The sequence below is a fragment of the Castor canadensis genome, chromosome 8, assembly GCF_047511655.1.
Source record: "Castor canadensis chromosome 8, mCasCan1.hap1v2, whole genome shotgun sequence".
Classification (NCBI taxonomy): Eukaryota; Metazoa; Chordata; class Mammalia; order Rodentia; family Castoridae; genus Castor; species Castor canadensis.
The window spans coordinates 5,786,028-5,804,695 of NC_133393.1; the positions used below are offsets into that span (position 1 = coordinate 5,786,028).

Here is an 18,668-nt window from a genome sequence, read left to right on the forward strand (position 1 = left end):
GCATCTTCTCCCATGGGGACAAGTTAGGTTTGGGTTCCAGTCAGGGTGAGGCTAAGCATCAGTGAAAGCTTCTGAACAAAGCATCCAAGGAGCTAAGGAGGTCTGCACCTGATGCTTCTCTGGCAGTGCTGAGACTGGTTTTCAAGGTCCCCTGATAGTTTTCCCAGTGCTTCACCACTATAAGATCTGGGCTGCTCTGCCAATGTCCTCCAAATTAGGACAACTGAGCAAACAAGACTGGGGGTGTACAGTGTCAGGATGGTACCACTGCTGGGAGATAATATGGGCCAAGGAGGGTGTTTCTGGGAGTCCTCCAAACCTTCCATGAAGAAGGTAGATGGTCCTTGTATAGTGGTAGATTACTAGCCATAATTCCAAAGTATATTTTGCTTCTGTGGACTCATTATTTCATTCTCTCATTCACATTTAGTGAAACCAAGATTCTACCAATATGGCAGGGAAGCCTGTTCTTCACTACCTCAATAGCCGGGGCAGAATGGAGCTCATCCGCTGGCTTTTGGCTGCAGCTGGAGTGGAGGTAGGTTCTGCATGGGGTCATCTTCTGTGTGATGTAAGACTGACCTTTGCAAAATATTCTTCCATGCCAAGATACTTCCATACTACATAACTTGCGATAGGTTTTGCCTTGAAATACCCAGTTTTTAAGAAAGAAGTGGACTGCTTTGATCAAATGAAATTTTCAGTAATCTGTCCATCAAAGGCACAGACAAAATTAAATGATATTTTTAAGACAATGAAAAGAAGTCTTAAATAATCACATTGGGTAGAATTTATTTGGATTTAAATAAACTATACTGTATAATTTACGACACTTATTCAGCAATTAGAAACTTGAGTATTGATTGAATAAAGGAGATATTAAAGAATTACTATAAATTTTTAGTGTGGCTTTCTGTGTGGTACTGTTGTCATTTTTTAAGTGTTATGTATGTTCAAACACTTACAAAAAGTATTTACAATAGGATCATGTGATACCTATATTTGTCTGATATTCTGGCCAGAGTAACAGAGAAGATGGACATAGATAAGAAACAAGAATAGCCTGATTTGGCAATTATTAGAACTGCGTGACTAATATAAGGAGGCTTGTATTTATGTATATTTTCATACATACTAGAAATTTACATAAAACCAGAAAAGATATAAAAAAATAAATAAACATGATAATTAAATTTAAAATAAAAATTACAAATGAGAGGAGGGAGGAACTGGATAGACAAACTGTCTGCTAACAAGGCAATGCATTTATTTAGCAATTATTTTGTGCAGTCCCTGTTAAAATGCTGGGTTCTGTGATAGGTCTTAAGATACAGGGTGAACAGACAGACAGGTTCCTGACCTCAGGTAGCCTACACATCAATGAGGATTCAGATAAGCAAATGGACGATATAGGAGCGTCATGGAAGCAAACATTTTACAGGAAAAAGACTGTTCTTTCTAATTTTTTAAAAGTATGAATTGCTAGTAGGCTTGTGTGATTCAAGTAGAGCCATACCCTCTAGATGCATCAATGCAAAAAAGCATATCTCAGTCTACACTGGAAGGACTCAGCAATTAAATGAAGGATCCTGGAGAGGAAGTCTAGATATGCTCGAGATCTTCTCCCTTAAGGAGGGGCAAAAAAGGAAGGTTAAAGGGTGAGGACTTGTCCCGTGAATGCAATTTTCAGTGTATTTCCTTAACTTCATAGTACTGTATTCACACTTTTTCTGTTTTTTCATAAAGCCATAGGTCTTTAGTTTGATTTATTTCTTAATTTCATAAAGAAACAATCACACACTGTAGTGCAGATCCAAGTTGTTTGTTTTTAATAAACAAATAATCTGGCTGTATGTGCTAGCTTTGTGTTTCAGGAATTTGTTCCCAGTCATGGGAAGACAAGTTCAGCACAGGAGGAGAGTAGGGTGATGCCATTAGTATCCAAGGCTTCCTCTCCTCCTTCCCAGATTAAGTGAGGAAGGTAGCAGGCAAGGACTAATAGAGACCCTTGGTCAGGCCCGGATTCTCTGTGCCCAAATGCTGATGAAAAGTCCCCTCCATTGTCATTAGCCTCCAATGTCATAAACATTGCCCTTGCCTACCACACCCATCCAGTTATCTCCTATGTGGACCACCACCACGATCCATTCTTAATGGATGCTGTGTAAATTGCTGGTCCACACACTTCACTAACTGCACAGCTTAACCCTGTGAGATTATGGAAATCAACAACACTGTTCTACCAAGCAAGGCAGAATCTATTTTTCAACCTTTGATGATTAAAACCTCCTTCTGAATTATAAGAAGGATGTAAATGACACTAGAGGTCCTGTGGTGAGAGAATCTTAGATGATCATTGGCCACATCAAGGACATGATGGGGAATACAAAAGATTCTGTTCTGTTCTCACTGGAGATCATAGGCTTCCTGAGACCAAAAAATTTCAAAAGCCAAAGAAATTCTCAGTCCTTTCCCTTCAGTGACATTATAACCTAATCATGGACATTGGTGTAGTCAGGGAATAGCTGAACTGCAAGAATGAACAGCTATGTGTTGGGATCCATGCCTTACCTTTTTCTTTTTTGGTGGTACTGGGATTTGAACTCAGGACATCAAGCTTGTTAGTCAGGTGCTGTACCACTTGAGCCACTCTGCCAGCCCTTTTTTTCTATGGATAGTTTTGAGATCAGTTCTTGCAAACTATTTGCCCTAGCTTGGCTTCAAACTGCAGTTCTCCTGATTTATTTCCTGAGTAACTAGGATTAAAGGTGTAAGTCACCAGTGCCCAGCTCCATGCCCTTTCTTGATGGAGCTAATCAAATTTCCACTTGGCAGTGATCAGACTCCTCTGTGTCTACTGACAAAGTAGAAATTTTAACTTCTCCGTATTAATTACCAAACAGGGATCACTTATGTTTAAAAAGCTGTAACACTATGTAGATTGAACTAACATGAACTCATTTACTTTTTCTGCTTCCAGTTTGAAGAGAAGTTTATAAAATCTCCAGAAGACATGGAAAAGCTAAAAAATGGTAGGACCAAGTATCTTCAGATCCCTAATAAAAGTATCTAATGTACAGTTTATACATCAGACAGTGGCAGCAAGTTGGTAGGGTGGTAGATGGGTGGGGTTGGTCATGTAGCAGAGAGAGCTAAAATGTAAGGGGTGAGGCTCCATGACAGTCTGACAACTCAGTCAGTGTTAGAAAGAACTAGACTGCTCTGAGTATTCGCCCAGTTCCCCATGAATGCCCTCTCCTTCCTTTTTCATTCTTCCTGTGCCAGAATGAGCTGCAGTCAGCTCAGGATCCCACATCGCCCTCCATCCAAGCACACACAGGGATGTGATCACATTAGATGGAAGCATTAGTTAACAGGAGGAGGAACAGATGGGACAGTTACGTTCTGCTTTTTCATCCATGGCTGTGATGAGTTCCTGTCCCACCTACAGTGCAGGCTTGGAGTTCCACACAATCAGAAGTCTACAGAAACCTCTCTCAGAACCCACCTTCAATGTTATGAACACAATGGGACTCAGTTTGGAAACTCCTGCCTAATTTGACATTTTCTTGGGAACTGTTGTAGTCCTGCCTATCCTTCCTAAAATATCCATGAAGATGAATTAAACACACCAAACCCCCACCCTAGCCCACAAAAGATCTAGTATGTATCTACATAGGACAAAAAAAGACAAATGAAATGGGCTAAAAATACAAAGGAATAGAGGTAAGAAAAAGAAGAAACAAAAATATACACATTTCACTTGAAAGATAACCAGTCTTTTTTTTTTTGCTTGTGTATCTTTAGCCATTTGAATAATCTGAATAAACATTTTCTTATCCTGAAAGAGTGGATACCACAAACATGTCATTTTCCCTTTTTGTTCTTCTTCCAAAAGATGGAGTTTTGATGTTCCAGCAGGTGCCCATGGTGGAGATGGATGGGATGAAGCTGGTGCAGACCAGAGCCATCCTCAACTACATTGCCAGCAAATATGATCTCTACGGGAAAGACATGAAGGAGCGAGCCCTGTATGGTGTATTTTCTGTTCTTACCCCCGTAGATAACACAGAAAGGATATAGGTCCTTGTTTGATTGGGCAGGGTCATGGAAGGGGGGTTGTGGCCAGTCACAGACTATTCCTGGGCATTTACAAGGAAATGACTATGGCAGAGTCCCGTGGAGATGAGGTGGTTCAGGTGAATGTTAATATAGTTGAGGATGATGTTCTCAGACATAAGACAAGGAAAGAGTTTCAAACAGTGATGAGAACCTGACATCCTGAAGATTGTGGAGTCAAAATTCCAGATGCTTAGGGCACTAGAGATTGGACTCAGCCAACAGCCTGGGGAAAGAGTATAGATGAGGAGTCCTGGGGAAGCAAGAATCCAAAGCTGCTGATTCCCAAGTTCCAGAATGATAACAGTGATCACCAGGAACCTTAACTACCCACAATTCAATGGACTGGTCAGCTTGATGAGGGTTTCAGAGGCAAGCGCTCAAGGAACCAGGGCTATGGGAAGCATTTCCTGCAAGACCAAAAGCAGCCAGGCTAGCTGTCTCCCTATGGTGGGGTATTCACCCTGCTGGGATGGAACTGCTTCATTGAAAACAAAATCCTGTGTGGAAATGCTGGCACTTCTTAAAAACACAGTGTTAACCTCAATTCCAGTAGCAGTTCTATACCCATGGAAAATGAAAATACTTTTTTGCTAATGCTTATAAAGAAAGAGTCTTAGCAGCAATAACCATGCGTTAGAACAGTTTTAGCTATGAAAAGGGAGAGAGCAGTGATGCATGCTACAACACGGATAAACTTGGAAAGAATATATGGTATAAAAGAAATCAGACACAAAGGATGACAATTTGGTGATTAATTTTGTGTATAATGTTCACAACGTTAGTACTGATAGAGCCAGAAAAGAGACAAGTTGTTTCCTGGGACAGGAAGGAGGGAAATACAGAGTGACTGCCCAAACATGCATGATTTGGGAGAAGGGAGCAATGAGACTGTTCTGAAACTAGAGAGTGTTCACGTTTGCACAATTCTGTGAATACACTAAAAACGCCAAATATTACCTTTCAAAGGGCTGATAACGATGGTGTGTGAATATGTGACAAGAAGGTTGCTTTTTCAAAGGAATTGTAGACACTCCGGTTTGAAACAACAAGAATGTACATGTCCTATAACGTGCACTGGCTGTAATTGAATATTGTACCCAGTAAGTGGGTATTTTAGGCACTAGACTAGAGCTGAAAAATAGCAAGTGGAGAAGGTGGTGGAAATGTGTTTCTTAAGAAATTGTTAGGAGACCTTCCATCATTGGATAATAGGATGAGAGAAAAACAGCTGTGACTGAGAAGCTGAGCCTGTGTCTCGTCTTGAGCTTATATAGGAGGAAGTTCCTTTTTTTGCACTTGAGATTGATCCCAGAGCCTCACATTTTCTAGGCTATATCACTTGATTCATCCCCTATTCTTTTTACTTTTTTTTTTTTGAGGTAGGGTATAACTAACTTTGCCCAGGCTGGCTGCAAACTCAAGATCATCTGATCTCTGCCTCCTAAGTAGCTGGGATTACAGGTGTGTACCATCATGCCTATCTTAGGATGGAGGTCTTTAGCCATAAAAATCACAGTATTTGATGCATTGAACAATCCACAGCAGAGAAATTAACCTTATTTGTAGGATTCGTGGTTACATGCAGTGATTGTACCATGTTCTGACACGATTATGACTCTGGATAGGCCACCCATGTCCTTTGTGTCAGTGCTTGATCGTGGCTATAACAAAATTTTGGAAATACAGTAAGCCCCCTGTAGTCACTGATTTATTATGTGTGGTTTTGACTAAGCATGGACAAAAATAACAAACTAAAAAATCAAAAGACATTTCTAAAACAAAGAATTTAAATCCTTGTGCACACATTGTCCAGCTCAGTTGATACAAAGATGCTCTCAGTCAGCACTGTGTTAATTTGAGTTGAGTTAAAATCATTGTGTGATTTCCTCAGTGCTCCCCCCTTTCATTTTGAGAAAAATCTGCCACCCCAAAAGTAAGTGGTGCTCCCAAGGCAAGTTAAAGTTAATTGTTTAATTAAAGTAGTAAAGTGACCATTTTAGATTTGTGAAAGGTGACATACCTTTGGCCAGAAGTTGGGTGGCATTATGGGAAAATGATCAACGGCATTGGTACAGCACTGAATTCCATGCATCCTGAGCCTGCATGGTTTGTCCATATCTGCTGTGTCTTTGGGGCCATATACTCGAGGATGCCAAGGGTCTACTGTATTCTACACATTCTCCTAAGAACACATTCTTCTAAGAAACTATGATGGACACAGCATAGTGCCCATGACTAATAGCAGCTGCTCAGGAGGTAAGCGTCGGGAGGATCACTGTTAGAGGATAACTTGAGCAAAAGGTTAGCAAGACCCCATTTTAACCAAAAAGCAGGGCATGGTGGAACATATTAAAGATACTCTCGCTCCAGGGAGGCATAGGTTGGAGAGGGTAGAAGACCAAGCCCTGAGTAAAAGCATAAGACCACACCTGAAAAATAACTACAAAAAAAGGCTTAGAGGTGTGTCTCTACTGATACCGTGCCACAAGCAAGCAGACAGCCTTGAGTTCAAATTCAAAAAGAAAAAAAGCACCCACAAAGTGTGAATTAGAGTACAGTCTTCTGACACTGCACTTTCCTAGGTTTTTAAGCTAAAATCTAAAAGAGGAAATGGTTGACTGATTGGATGTTTCTGCCTTTCAGGATTGATATGTACACAGAAGGTTTGGTAGATTTGCTTGAAATGATCTGGAGCCCACTCCTATGTCCTCCTCAGGAAAAAGATGCCAAGATTGCCTTGCTCAAAGACAGAACAGTGAATCGCTACTTGCCCGTCTTTGAAAATGTAAGAGAGCCTGTGCAGAGTTTGGGGCACTGGGTTCAGAGGATGAGAGGAAATCATGGCTGGGCTGTCCTAGAGCATCAACCTCACTTCCAGTGAGCCTTCCTGAGCACCAGGGCTGCACCCTGACCCTCAAAGCATTTCAGAGAAATGGACCATGGGGAAGCATTGCATAGATCAGAAAGCTATAAGATTTCAGCAAAATTCACTTTATACATGGCAATTAGTATTCGGTATTTGACAGAGTTCACGGTTGTAACTAAATCTGGTTGTGGGAGGCTCTGAGCCACAGCAGAGGTGGACTCAATACTGCAGGACAACATGGACCTGAATTCCAGAACAAGCTGATGAACACACAGATCAGAAAATGTTCTGGCATCACGTGGAGGGTCACAGGAGAGCAGCAGCCTGTCAGGAGGATTTGTAGAGCCTCAAGAATGGATGAGAAGGAGCTGAACAAGGACAGTGGTGGGGAGATGGAGAGGGGTGGGAGAGGAAGAAATGTTAAGAAAAATGAATTTGCAGGATTTGGGGACATGGCTGTCAGACTTGAGAAGAAAGCCATGCACACTAAGAAACACAGGGCCATTGTATTTTAAGTAGGGCCTGTCTAAGGGCTTTTCTTTGAAGGAACATTGAGGACATTTCAAAACTCCTTGTACTTATGCTAAGTAAAAATTAAGTAGTAAAGAACTTTAGTAGTATAAGAATTTGACACATAAATGGGAAAACAATCTCTTCAAGTGCTCCCTTTTGTAAAGCATCCCGTTACACTTTCACTCATACAACAAAAGATGACGCCTTGCTGACTGGTCACGTGAAAGCAATGAAGATTTTAAAGCAATCAGGTGCTCACGTACTCCTCCCTTGACCTGTGTTGCTGATAGACTTAAACACACCACACGATGAAAGCTCACCTTACAGTTTAAGCCAGCTCTGTTGTGAGGTCAGAGTGCTCCATGCCTGAAATGAACTATGTATGTATATCACAAGAGAGCCTTTTCTGTTGTATATCTCTGTCAGGTAATTATCTGTTCATTCATAGATATATATGCATATGTATGCATCTTTACCAAAATCTTTAACAGTGCTTTATCTTTAGGGATGAGGTCATGTGTGATTTCCTCTTTATTCTCAATCATTTCCATATACCTGAATATTTAAGTGTATCTTACCCATTTTCCCAAGATTTATTGTACAACTTTTATACACTAAACAATGTTGAAATAAATATTTAGTGAAGGCATACTCATCACTTACAAAGCAAAATTAACAGCTTTTGGTGTTGGTTTTATCATGTTCCTGAAACTCTTCACTCTGCCTCCATCAGTCAGATATTCATTTTTGATCAGTACTTTAGTTTCAGACATCAGTGTAAATTAGGAGTCAGAGCCAATGTTACAAAGGAGATGAGGATTTAAGTTCACTCCATTTTACTGAGATCCCAGACAGGTACCCAGCAAATGATGAGAGCAGACAAGGAGAAATGTAGACACCGAAATTTTCTAGTCTGCTGCTTTGAAGGTAAAGTCCCTGTACACAAGAGATGGGAGAAAGACACCAGAGGAAAAAGATGCTTCCTGAAACCTCAGAGCTGTACACTTTTAGGGTGGGGCAGGCAGAAACACAGTGCAGCATGACCTAAGTCTTTGGCACTTGTGGAAAAGGTAAGGGTAGGTAGTGTGAATACCACCTGGATGGGTGAATGAGAAAAGAAGGTTCACCTTAGTTCCCATTTCTCACTGTCTGTCATCAGTAGGAGCCAACAGAAAGGTCTGGATCTCCACACCTGCCCAGGTAGGCAGCAAAGGGAAGGGGTTGGCTTAGAGACTCAGGAAGAGGCAGGTCCCCAGTCTAACTGTGTGTGTGTGTTCAGAGTCTGACTCCTCCAATTCTGCAGGTGTTGAAGAGCCATGGACAAGACTACCTTGTTGGCAACAGACTGAGCAGGGCTGACATTCACCTGTTGGAAATTCTCATCTACATAGAAGAGCTTGACGCCAGTCTTCTGGCCACCTTCCCTCTGCTGCGGGTGATGTATTTCACAGACCTCACACAGGCAGCCCCACTTCTCCCTTAATGAATATAACATTTAGAACTTTGTGCTGGCGAGGTTTGGAATTCAACCTAGACCTCCAAATTGAGCTTCTGTGCCCTGGATTTAGAGCATGAAAATAATCTTTCTATGCAAGGAAATTTGAAATGGATGCTATCCCAAAAAGAACGCTTGGTCTTTCATAATGAAAAGGACACAGGACCCAGAAACTCTCTCTCATGACCCCTATTCCATATGGGCTCTATTCCTAACCCCTTTGGTGTTCCTTTGTCTTGTGTATCCTTGTCTTTGAACTGAGTCTATCCAGTCTTTTTCCATCTCATTTCCTTCCCTCAGCTCAGGCTCCTCAGACCATTGTGTGTCTCTCTAAAGCTTCCTACACAAGACAGTCCTCCACTCAAAACCCCAAATTCATCTCTCAGTGTGAAAAATGGTTGTGACATACTTCTGGTTCAACATTAATATTTTCTAGCTTCATTTACAACTCAATTTTTCCATGTCTTTATGTCCTTCTGGATATTTCTCTGTGCATACCTGAAAGACACAGTGTTCTTGTTTTGCAATAGAAAAATTAATATACAAGTGCCTAAGAGGGCAGTGAAAACTGTGAACTGAATACTCTTAAGAGAAGTCTTTAAAAGTTGCAAACAAATAATAATGAATTTATGTTCAATTTACATATGAATTATGCCTATTTGTTGCAAAATAAAATGAATAATAATAACTGTGGAAAAAAAAGGAGAAGTCTTTAAAGAAACTTATTTTGAACTATTTCTTTCTCTTATCTTCTTAATCATTGGTTGTCTGTTCCCAACCTCTACACTGGTGTCATAGAGAGATGAACTTTGTCCAAAGGGGCTCAGATTTCCTGGGTTGTGCTAACAGTTGGTTTGGACTTTGAGCTGCTTTCTGAAGCTGTGGTTTTTGTATTGCAGGCCCTGAAGACCAAGATCAGTAACCTCCCCAATGTAAAGAAGTTCCTGCAGCCTGGCAGTCAGAGGAAGCCTCCTATTACTGAACAATGTATGAAAGAAATTAGGAAGATTTTCAAATAGTAACAAAGCCAGCGATGGCAGTTCTATGCATTCCAAAATAAGATGTTTTGCAGGAATGATGTTTCAAGAATATGATGTTTCATGTATCGATTGAATCTGGCTATTGTGAGATAATAAAGTTTTACAAACTGTACCTGTACACAATGTGCTCAGTGTGAGTTTCAATCCCTGGCACTTCATATAAAGAGGAAGGCAAGCAGTAACAGCAATGGCAAATTAAAGGTAAAAGATAAATTAAGTAAAAAGAAATCACCACCAACAGAAAATAAGGGGACAAAATTAATGTAGAATAAACTAAAAAGTTACAAAATAAAAAAAGTAAAGTATATTTATAAGAGTAAGGTATAAGAAAATAAAAGGGAAAAGGAAAGAAGAAAAAATTAAATTTAAAAAGAAAAAGGAGGGAAAGTAGGAGTAAGGTAAAAAGTGATACAAACAAAGAAAGTTCATTTCTCAAAAGAAGAAATCCAAATGGCCAAAAACCACATGAAAAAATGCTCACCATCTCTAGCCATAAAGGAAATGCAAATTAAAACCACACTAAGATTCCACCTCACCCCTGTTAGAATAGCCATCATCAGCAACACCACCAACAACAGGTGTTGGCGAGGATGCGGGGAAAAAGGAACCCTCTTACACTGTTGGTGGGAATGTAGACTAGTACAACCACTCTGGAAAAAAATTTGGAGGCTACTTAAAAATCTAAACATTGATCTACCATTTGATCCAGCAATACCACTCTTGGGGATATACCCAAAAGACTGTGACACAGGTTACTCCAGAGGCACCTGCACATCCATGTTTATTGCGGCACTATTCACAATAGCCAAGTTATGGAAACAGCCAAGATGCCCCAGCACTGACGAATGGATTAAGAAAATGTGGTATCTATACACAATGGAATTTTATGCAGCCATGAAGAAGAACGAAATGTTATCATTCGCTGGTAAATGGATGGAATTGGAGAACATCATTCTGAGTGAGGTTAGCTTGGCTCAAAAAACCAAAAATCGTATGTTCTCCCTCATATGTGGACATTAGATCAAGGGCAAACACAACAAGGGGATTGGTCTCTGGTCACATGATAAAAGCGAGAGCACACAAGGGAGGGGTGAGGATAGGTAAGAAACCCAAAAAAACAAGATAGCATTTGATGTCCTCAATGCAAAGGGACTAATGCAGAAACTTTAAAGCAACAGAGGCCAATAGGAGAAGGGGATCAGGAACTAGAGAAAAGGTTAGTTCAAGAAGAATCAGATTAGAATGTAACACATATGTACACGAAAGCAATGCGAGGAACCTCCCTGTATAGCTATCTTTATCTCAACTAGCAAAAACCCTTTGTCCTTCTTATTATTGCTTATACTCTCTCTTCAACAAAATTAGAGATAAGGACAAAACAGTTTCTGCCTGCAAGTGAGGGTGTGGGGAGAAGAGGGAGGGGACAAGGGAAAGGGAGAGGGTGGGGGGGAAGGGGGGAGAAATGACCCAAATATTGTATGCACATACAAATAAAAGGAATTAAAAAATGTATACACTAGCAAAAGGGTAAATAACAAAAAAGAGAAAGTTCAAAGCAAAAAGAATGTTAAAAGGTTAAGTATTAAAAGGAGAATAAAAGAGAGAGACAAAGAATACACATTCAAGCAAAACAGCAATAACTAAAAAAGCCTCCATAAAAAATAAAACTTCCTGTCCTCAAGGTAGTCCATCGTGGGGCAAGAGTGGGTGCTTGTGTCCGCACTAATCTGAGCTTCTGCTCACTTGAGACAGCACAGGTCCGGGTTACTCACCTTTTCCTTCTTCCCTTTGTGCCGTCAGCCAGGCAACCAGCACAGGTGGTGTGTGGGTGGCACTGGTTGAAATATCTGTCAACTGCCCTGCAAACCAGAATCAGCTAGGGAGGAAGTCAGAGCTCTGCACAAAGATCTACTCTGGAATTATTTGCCCTGTGCCCTTCAAGGACAGGGTTGACTCTGGGTACTATAGCATGGCAGTGTTCCAGATGCCTTTTGTGTTGCCCTCTCTGGCCACTGGAAGGCAGGGAAATTCTATGGGGACCAACTCTTCCCAGGTGTGACAACCCAAACTACCTCTAGACATTGCTAAACATCACCAGGAAAGGGCCCTTGGTTGAGAATTTTGTTTGACTACCTGACGTCTCCACCACTAAAAATCAGAAGTCTAAATGGGAAATTATACATCACTGGAACATCTAGAACACCTAAATTATCCTGTTAAAATGTTCAACATCAATAATGTCCTGAAATAAATGTTAATATTGAGGGGAGGAGAGAAAGTGATTATAAATAAGAGAACAGGGTTTTCAGAGAGTTTTTCTGTTTGGATCTCATAGATTTCACAGGAAAATCTAAAGGTTCTTATGGGAGATGATGAAAAGCATATTGCAAAATGCTTCAGAGAACAACATTTCAACAAAGGCGAGTTGTGGCCCTAGTTTGAAGGGCCACTATCCTGGCAGGTGGGACACACCTGGGCAGAAGGTACAGAGGTCATTCATTCTCTGTAGGCTGGCGGCCTTCCCTGCCTGGTTCTCACTTGCTTGGTTATGAGAATCACAGTTCCTGGGTTGGAGTTCCCAGGACCCCATAAAGAGAAGCCAGTGCAGGGTACTTTCTGCCTTCTCAGCTGTTCACAAGCCTGTGTCCTGACTAGATTGAAACTGCCATAGGACAGGTACAAAATCAGTATTGTATTTTGTTCACTACCAGCTGCAGTCATTACTTGATATATTGAAGCTGCTCAGTGAGCGTTAGTTAGGAAGTTTCAGGGGAGCTTTTTAAAAAGAATGAAATACATGTACATAGGGAATAAGGAATTACAACAGAATCAGAGAAATGCCCGTGTTTCCAGGTAAAGAAAAGGATGTTGGAGAGACATGGTCTCTTTCATCCAGACTGCAGTGTGATCCTGCAGAGAGGAAGGAATACCTGGAGAGAGAAGCAGTGGATCCCCCAATCTCATGGGGTTGGAAAACAGGGATGTGGTAAAGTATTGCTAATGTAGGTAATTGGTGAATATTATTAACATCTGTACAGGATTAAAGAAAAAACAAGATGAAACAGAACAAAACTTATTAAAAAAAAAAAAACCAAAAAGAAGATGCAATGCAACTTATTTGAAAAAAATCTGATCTGTAGAAATCTCATTCCAGTCAAAGCTTGATGTATAGAGAAATCAATTTATAGGTAAGTAGATTAAATGTTTGAAAAATAAAGAGAAGAGTCAGGATCCATGTGATATTCAGTGTGAGATTCCTACCTGAGTTCAGGACCTAGGGGTAGGAGGGTGTAACCATTTCCTGAGTCCCTATTAGGAATGTTACATCCATTATCTCAAAACTGCCCTTCAAAGAAAGTATTTATTTCTTTTGTGTTCTCAGAAAAGGCCAGAATTTTATCACCCTTCCCAAGTTTGCATACCTTCCAATCCTAGGATTTGCCATGTACCTCTAGACTCCCTTCTCTCTGCTAAGAGCAGGGACCTGAAACCACCTCAGATCCATAACCCCTTTAACTTTCTACTATGTTCACAGGGTATTATTTTCAAAATGATCCCCTTTTCTTATAGAACTAAATATATTTGTTCAATGTCTCAATTAATTCAGTGTTTTTGTTCGTCACACTAAAGCCAGACAAAAGCATATTAATTTTTTTGTTCTCATTAAATCCCTGAAAAGTTGCTCACAGAAATGAGCTTATGACTTATATGATCTCCTCACTCCCTCCATTTCCAACCTTTAGGTGGCTAAAGGACTCTGACTAGGAAACTGAGATAGAAGCACAGAGGAAGGGGAGGTTCCATGGTGGATTGGAGAAATACCGATCTGATTCTAGACGGTTTCAGCTTGTGAGTATGGACATGTTTTCTGAACCTCAGGATGGAACCTCATGACTTGTCTGTGAATAGGATGTCAGAAGCTGTTTCGCAGGGTGTTTGTACATGAATGAACGACTCTGTCCTAGGTACTGACTGTGAATGAGCACCATGTACGTGACACATGGGAAATCATCTAATCACCTAGCAATGCTGTGCAACCTTTGCTCCAGTCTTGGTCTACCTTTGGAAATAGCATTTTCAGAAACCAGAGAAAGTTACTTACAAAAAAAAGTGTTATGATTAATTATTATGTAAAACAAATGTGCATTTTGCCTTGTGTCACAATTCTCAATCAGTGACAGAGTGGGAGGATTTGAATCACTTTGCTCTGTGAACTCTACTCTCTGACAAAAGGTTGTGAGCTTGATTTCCCTTTCCTTCTGTGGAATCACGCCATCTCTCCTTCATTAATTAAAAAAAAGTGTAATATACATAATCTCCAATCATAAGACAGAGGTTTAGGTATGTCTCTAAAAGACTATTGACTATGTTGAAGTCAGACTGCCTAATTATACCCTTTAAAATATAGATGTTTAACACATTTTGAGGTCTAAAATTCAAGCTCTATACTCTTATTCAGAGGTGCATTTCTATTTCTTCTTTTTGTGTGAAAGAGTGCCTGACATAACCAAAGAGTCTGAAGGCTTTATTTTGAGCAACAGTTGCAGAGGTTCAGTCTGTGGTCTTTTTCCTACACACTTGGTCATATGGTGAAGTAGTGCTGTTCACATTATGGTTGGCAGGAGGCAGAGGAAAAGGGTTATAGGAAGAGGCCAGGGCAAGATATGCTCCCTAGGATATGCCTCCAGAGACATTTTACTCCAACTAGGTCCCAACTTCTAACTCTCATCACATCCCAATAATACCAATATATTATGAGTTTATCAAGAGGCTAAACTACTCATTTAATCAGCGCTCTCATGATCTAATTGTGTCTGGAAACACCCTCACGACTTGCTAATCCTTCAGCATCTCTTAATCTAGTCCAGTTGCCAATAAAGATTAACCACCACAAATCCACCCCTTGTCAACTCGATAGCCAAAATCATCACTTTGATTCACAACATTTCACTCCTCCCCTAGGGACTCAATCCATCTCATAATGCAAAATGCATTCAGTTGTCTTCAAGAGTCCACATGGTCCTAACAGTTACAACACTATTCAAAAGCCCAACTCAAAATCTCCTTCTCCAAGACTCAGGGCAAGCTCTTAGCTGTGAGCCCCAGTAAAATCAGAAACAAGTTACATAATTCCAACATAAAATTCCACAGAGTAAACATTCCCATTTCAAAAGGAAGAAACAGGGCAATAGCTAGGAATGCTTGGATCAAAGCAAGACTGAAATCCTGCAGGGCAAACATGAAGTCCTGGAGCTCCATGTGTAGCATCCAGGGCATATAGTGTGATGATTTGAGCTCCAATGGGCTTGTGCAGCCCTGTCCCCATGGTCTTGCTGTTTGCAGCCCACATGTCCTCTCTGCTGGGCTGGCATCAAACCTTGCCAGGGGCTTGGTGTTCCCCTTCCCTGACATCTCAAACATCCTCAGGTTTCCATTGCAGTTTAGGCTTCACCCTCATAACTTCATACATTTCCCTCTTAGTCAACAGGGATCCTGACCCTACCACACATTGCTTGTCCTCCTAGGCCTTCCTTTGACATCTGTGTGGAAGCCTCTACATAACTCTTGCTTTCTGCTTGCCTGGAAAACCAGCAACACACAGATGACACCAAGGTCTGCCTCCAGCTGAAGCAGTAGCTGGGCTCCCTTAGACCATGAGTACATTGGCCTCTGAGTGCCTGGGCAGTTGAACCCAGGAAACCATTTCCTGAGGCCACTGTGTATAAATGGGGTGCCATAGATGCTCCCCCCTTCTTTAGGGAACATATTTCAAATCAGTTTCAGATATTATACCCTTGCAATGCATAGGGTTTGGCCAATTTTTGAGATGTCTTCCAGGTAGCGTTGATGTTGTCCCAGTGGACAGTAGTTGCTTTCTTTTTTTAAAATCATTGTTATTAACACATATTATTTGTACAGGGTAGTTTCATGTGAATTTCCAAACATGCTTATAATGTACCTTGATTAGATTCACCTCATCCATCATTTTCCCTCATTATCCCTTCTCCTATCTTAAAATAATTTCAGTAGGTTTCATTATTCTATTTCTATACAAGTTTATAAATTACATGGACCATATTCACCCTCCTTCCTTCTCTCTGGCCCTCCTCCCCTTCTCACTGGTACCCATCCCCAAACAAGACCTGTTTAATATCCTGTCCTGCATTATTTTAAGTGTATATTAATACACTTAATATACGTGGTATGTCACACGTGCATATGTTGTATTTAACCTCCTCTATTCCTGTTACTCTCTATTATTCAACAATAATTTTCACTGCAACTCGTTACATTATCTTCATACGCAGATGCAATATATTTTTATATTATTCACTATAATTTTATTTTCCCTTCTTGACTCCCCCTTCTCCCCTCAAACAGTTCTACTGTTACAAACGCTGCATTGAACATATACAGTATATATTGCTTTTGGTTGTATAGACATTTTCACAATATTGATTCTGCTGATCCATGAGAATGGGAGGTCAGTCCTTCCATCTTCTAACACCTTCTTTGATTTCTTTCTTTAGTGATTTTTGGTTTTCCTTGTATAGGTCTTTCACTTTCTTCATTAAATTTATTTCTAGATATTTTAATTTTTTGAGGCTATTGTGAATAGGAATATTTTGTTGATTTCTTTCTCAGTCTTTTCATTACTGGGGTATAGAAAATTTCTTCTTTTGTATCTTGCTACTCTTCTGAATGTGTAAGATCTAAGAGATTTTTTGGCATTGTTGTAAGGGTCTTTTTGGTGTAAGATCATATCACCTGAAAATAGGTATAATTTGACTTCTTCCTCCTTGACTTCAATCAATTTTATTTCATTCTCTTGTCTTATTACTCTGCCTAAGAATTCCAGTACTTCATTGAATAAGAGTGGAGAGAGTGAACACCCTTGTCTCATTCCTGACTTTAGAGGAAATATTTTCAGTTTTTCCCCATTTAGTATGTATGATGATGACTATAGGTTTGTCACATATAGCCTTTACAGTTGAGTTATTTTCCTTCTATTTCTTCAGAACTTGAATAAAGAAAGGATGTTGAATTTTTCTAAAGACTGCATTATTGACATGATCATGTGGTTATTGTCCTTGAGATTCTGTTTATGTGTCTTTTTACATTTATTTATTTGTGCATGTTAAACCATCCTTAAACCCCCGGAAGGAAACCTACTTGATAATGTTGTATGATCTTTTAAATGAGTGATCAGATTCAGTTTACACATATTTTACTCAGAATTTTTGCATCTATGTTCATCAGGGAAATTGACCTATAACTTTCCTTTTTTAAAAAAAATATCTTTACCTGGTTTGGGTAATACTGACTTCATAGAATGAGTTTGATAATTCCCTTTCTATTTTATAAAAAAGTTTGAGGACTATTTGTATTAGTTCTTCTTTAAAGATCTGGTAGAATTTAGCAGTGTATCCATTGGGTTCTGAACTTTTCTTTGTTGGGAGACTTTTTTAAAAAAAGTGTTGTGCTGGGAGTACATTGTGGCATTTACAAAAGTTATTATAGTATATTAAATATATCATACTTGAATTACCCTCTCCATCATTCTCCTTTATCCCCCTCCTCCCAGGGAGACTCTTTATTACTGCTTTAATCTCATTACTTGTTACAGACCTATTAAGGTTGTTTATATCCTCTTGGTTCAATTTTGGTAAGTGAAAAACATAGAAAATTTTCATCTCTTCTAAAATTTCAAGTTTATTTGAGCATACATTTTCAAGAAATTCTCTGAATTTTATTGTTATTTGTGGTGATATTCCTTTCCATTTCTAATATTATTAATTGGAGTCTTTTGCCTTCTACTTTTAGTCAAATTGGTTAAGGGTTTATTAATCTAATTTATCTTTTTCAATAGCCAACTTTTCATTGCATTGATTCTCCATATAGTTTCTCTATTTCTAAAATTTCTACCGTAATATTTACTAATTCTTTATGTTTATTAGTTTGGGGTTTGTTTTTGATGTCTCTGTTTTTTTTTAAATTTGTGGCCAAAGCTATAAACTTTCCTCTCGGCACCATTTGACTTCTTTTTAATGTTGCCAGTCACTTTAGAAACCCTGCTTGTTTTTTGTGTTTTCTTTTATTTTTTAGGATATATAGTTTTATAAAGTTTCGTGTGATTTGTCCATACATGCAAATGATATACTTTAATCAAATTCACCCCTCCATTACTCATCCTTATCTCTCCTCCCCCTTTTCTAATAGTTGTAGTGGGTTTCATTGTGCTATTTTCACACATATACAGACTTAAATCATATTCATCCCATTTGCCCTTCCTCCTTTTATTGGCTTCCCACCCCCAAGAGCCACCTTTGAGATTCAAGTCATATTATGCTGGTGATGATGAAGAAGATAATGCCTATATTCACGTGTGAGAAAAACATATGGTATTTGTCTTTCTGTGCTTGGCTTATCTCAGTCAACATGAAGATCTATCCATTGTCCTGCAAGTGACATAATTTTTTCTTCTTTACTGCTGAATAATACTCTATTATGTATATTTTCCACATTTTCAAAATCTTTTCATTGGTGGATGGACACCTAGGCTATTCCTGTAGCTTGGCTATAGTGTTTAGTATTTCAACAAACAAGGGTGTTCGGGTATCTCTATTGTATG

General features: G+C 39.6%; 1 protein-coding gene across 1 annotated transcript; it reads left to right on the forward strand.

Moving 5' to 3' along the window:
* Positions 1-439: 439 nt before the first annotated feature.
* Positions 440-10,015, forward strand: LOC109696839 (glutathione S-transferase A2-like). The gene is made up of 6 exons (XM_020180084.2): positions 440-538; positions 2,981-3,032; positions 3,899-4,031; positions 6,766-6,907; positions 8,805-8,936; positions 9,896-10,015. The coding sequence occupies exons 1-6, from the start codon at positions 452-454 to the stop codon at positions 10,013-10,015; spliced, it is 666 nt and encodes a 221-aa protein (XP_020035673.1). The 5' UTR covers positions 440-451.
* Positions 10,016-18,668: the final 8,653 nt, after the last annotated feature.

What these genes read in the sequence shown, in the direction of transcription:
- LOC109696839 (XM_020180084.2), top strand. Translation starts at nt 452, where the DNA reads ATGGCAGGGAAGCCTGTTCTTCACTACCTCAATAGCCGGGGCAGAATG. An exon ending in CATGGAAAAGCTAAAAAATG is followed by an intron (nt 3,033 to 3,898) that starts GTAGGACCAAGT and finishes TTCTTCCAAAAG; the next exon opens with ATGGAGTTTTGATGTTCCAG. An exon ending in GACATGAAGGAGCGAGCCCT is followed by an intron (nt 4,032 to 6,765) that starts GTATGGTGTATT and finishes TCTGCCTTTCAG; the next exon opens with GATTGATATGTACACAGAAG.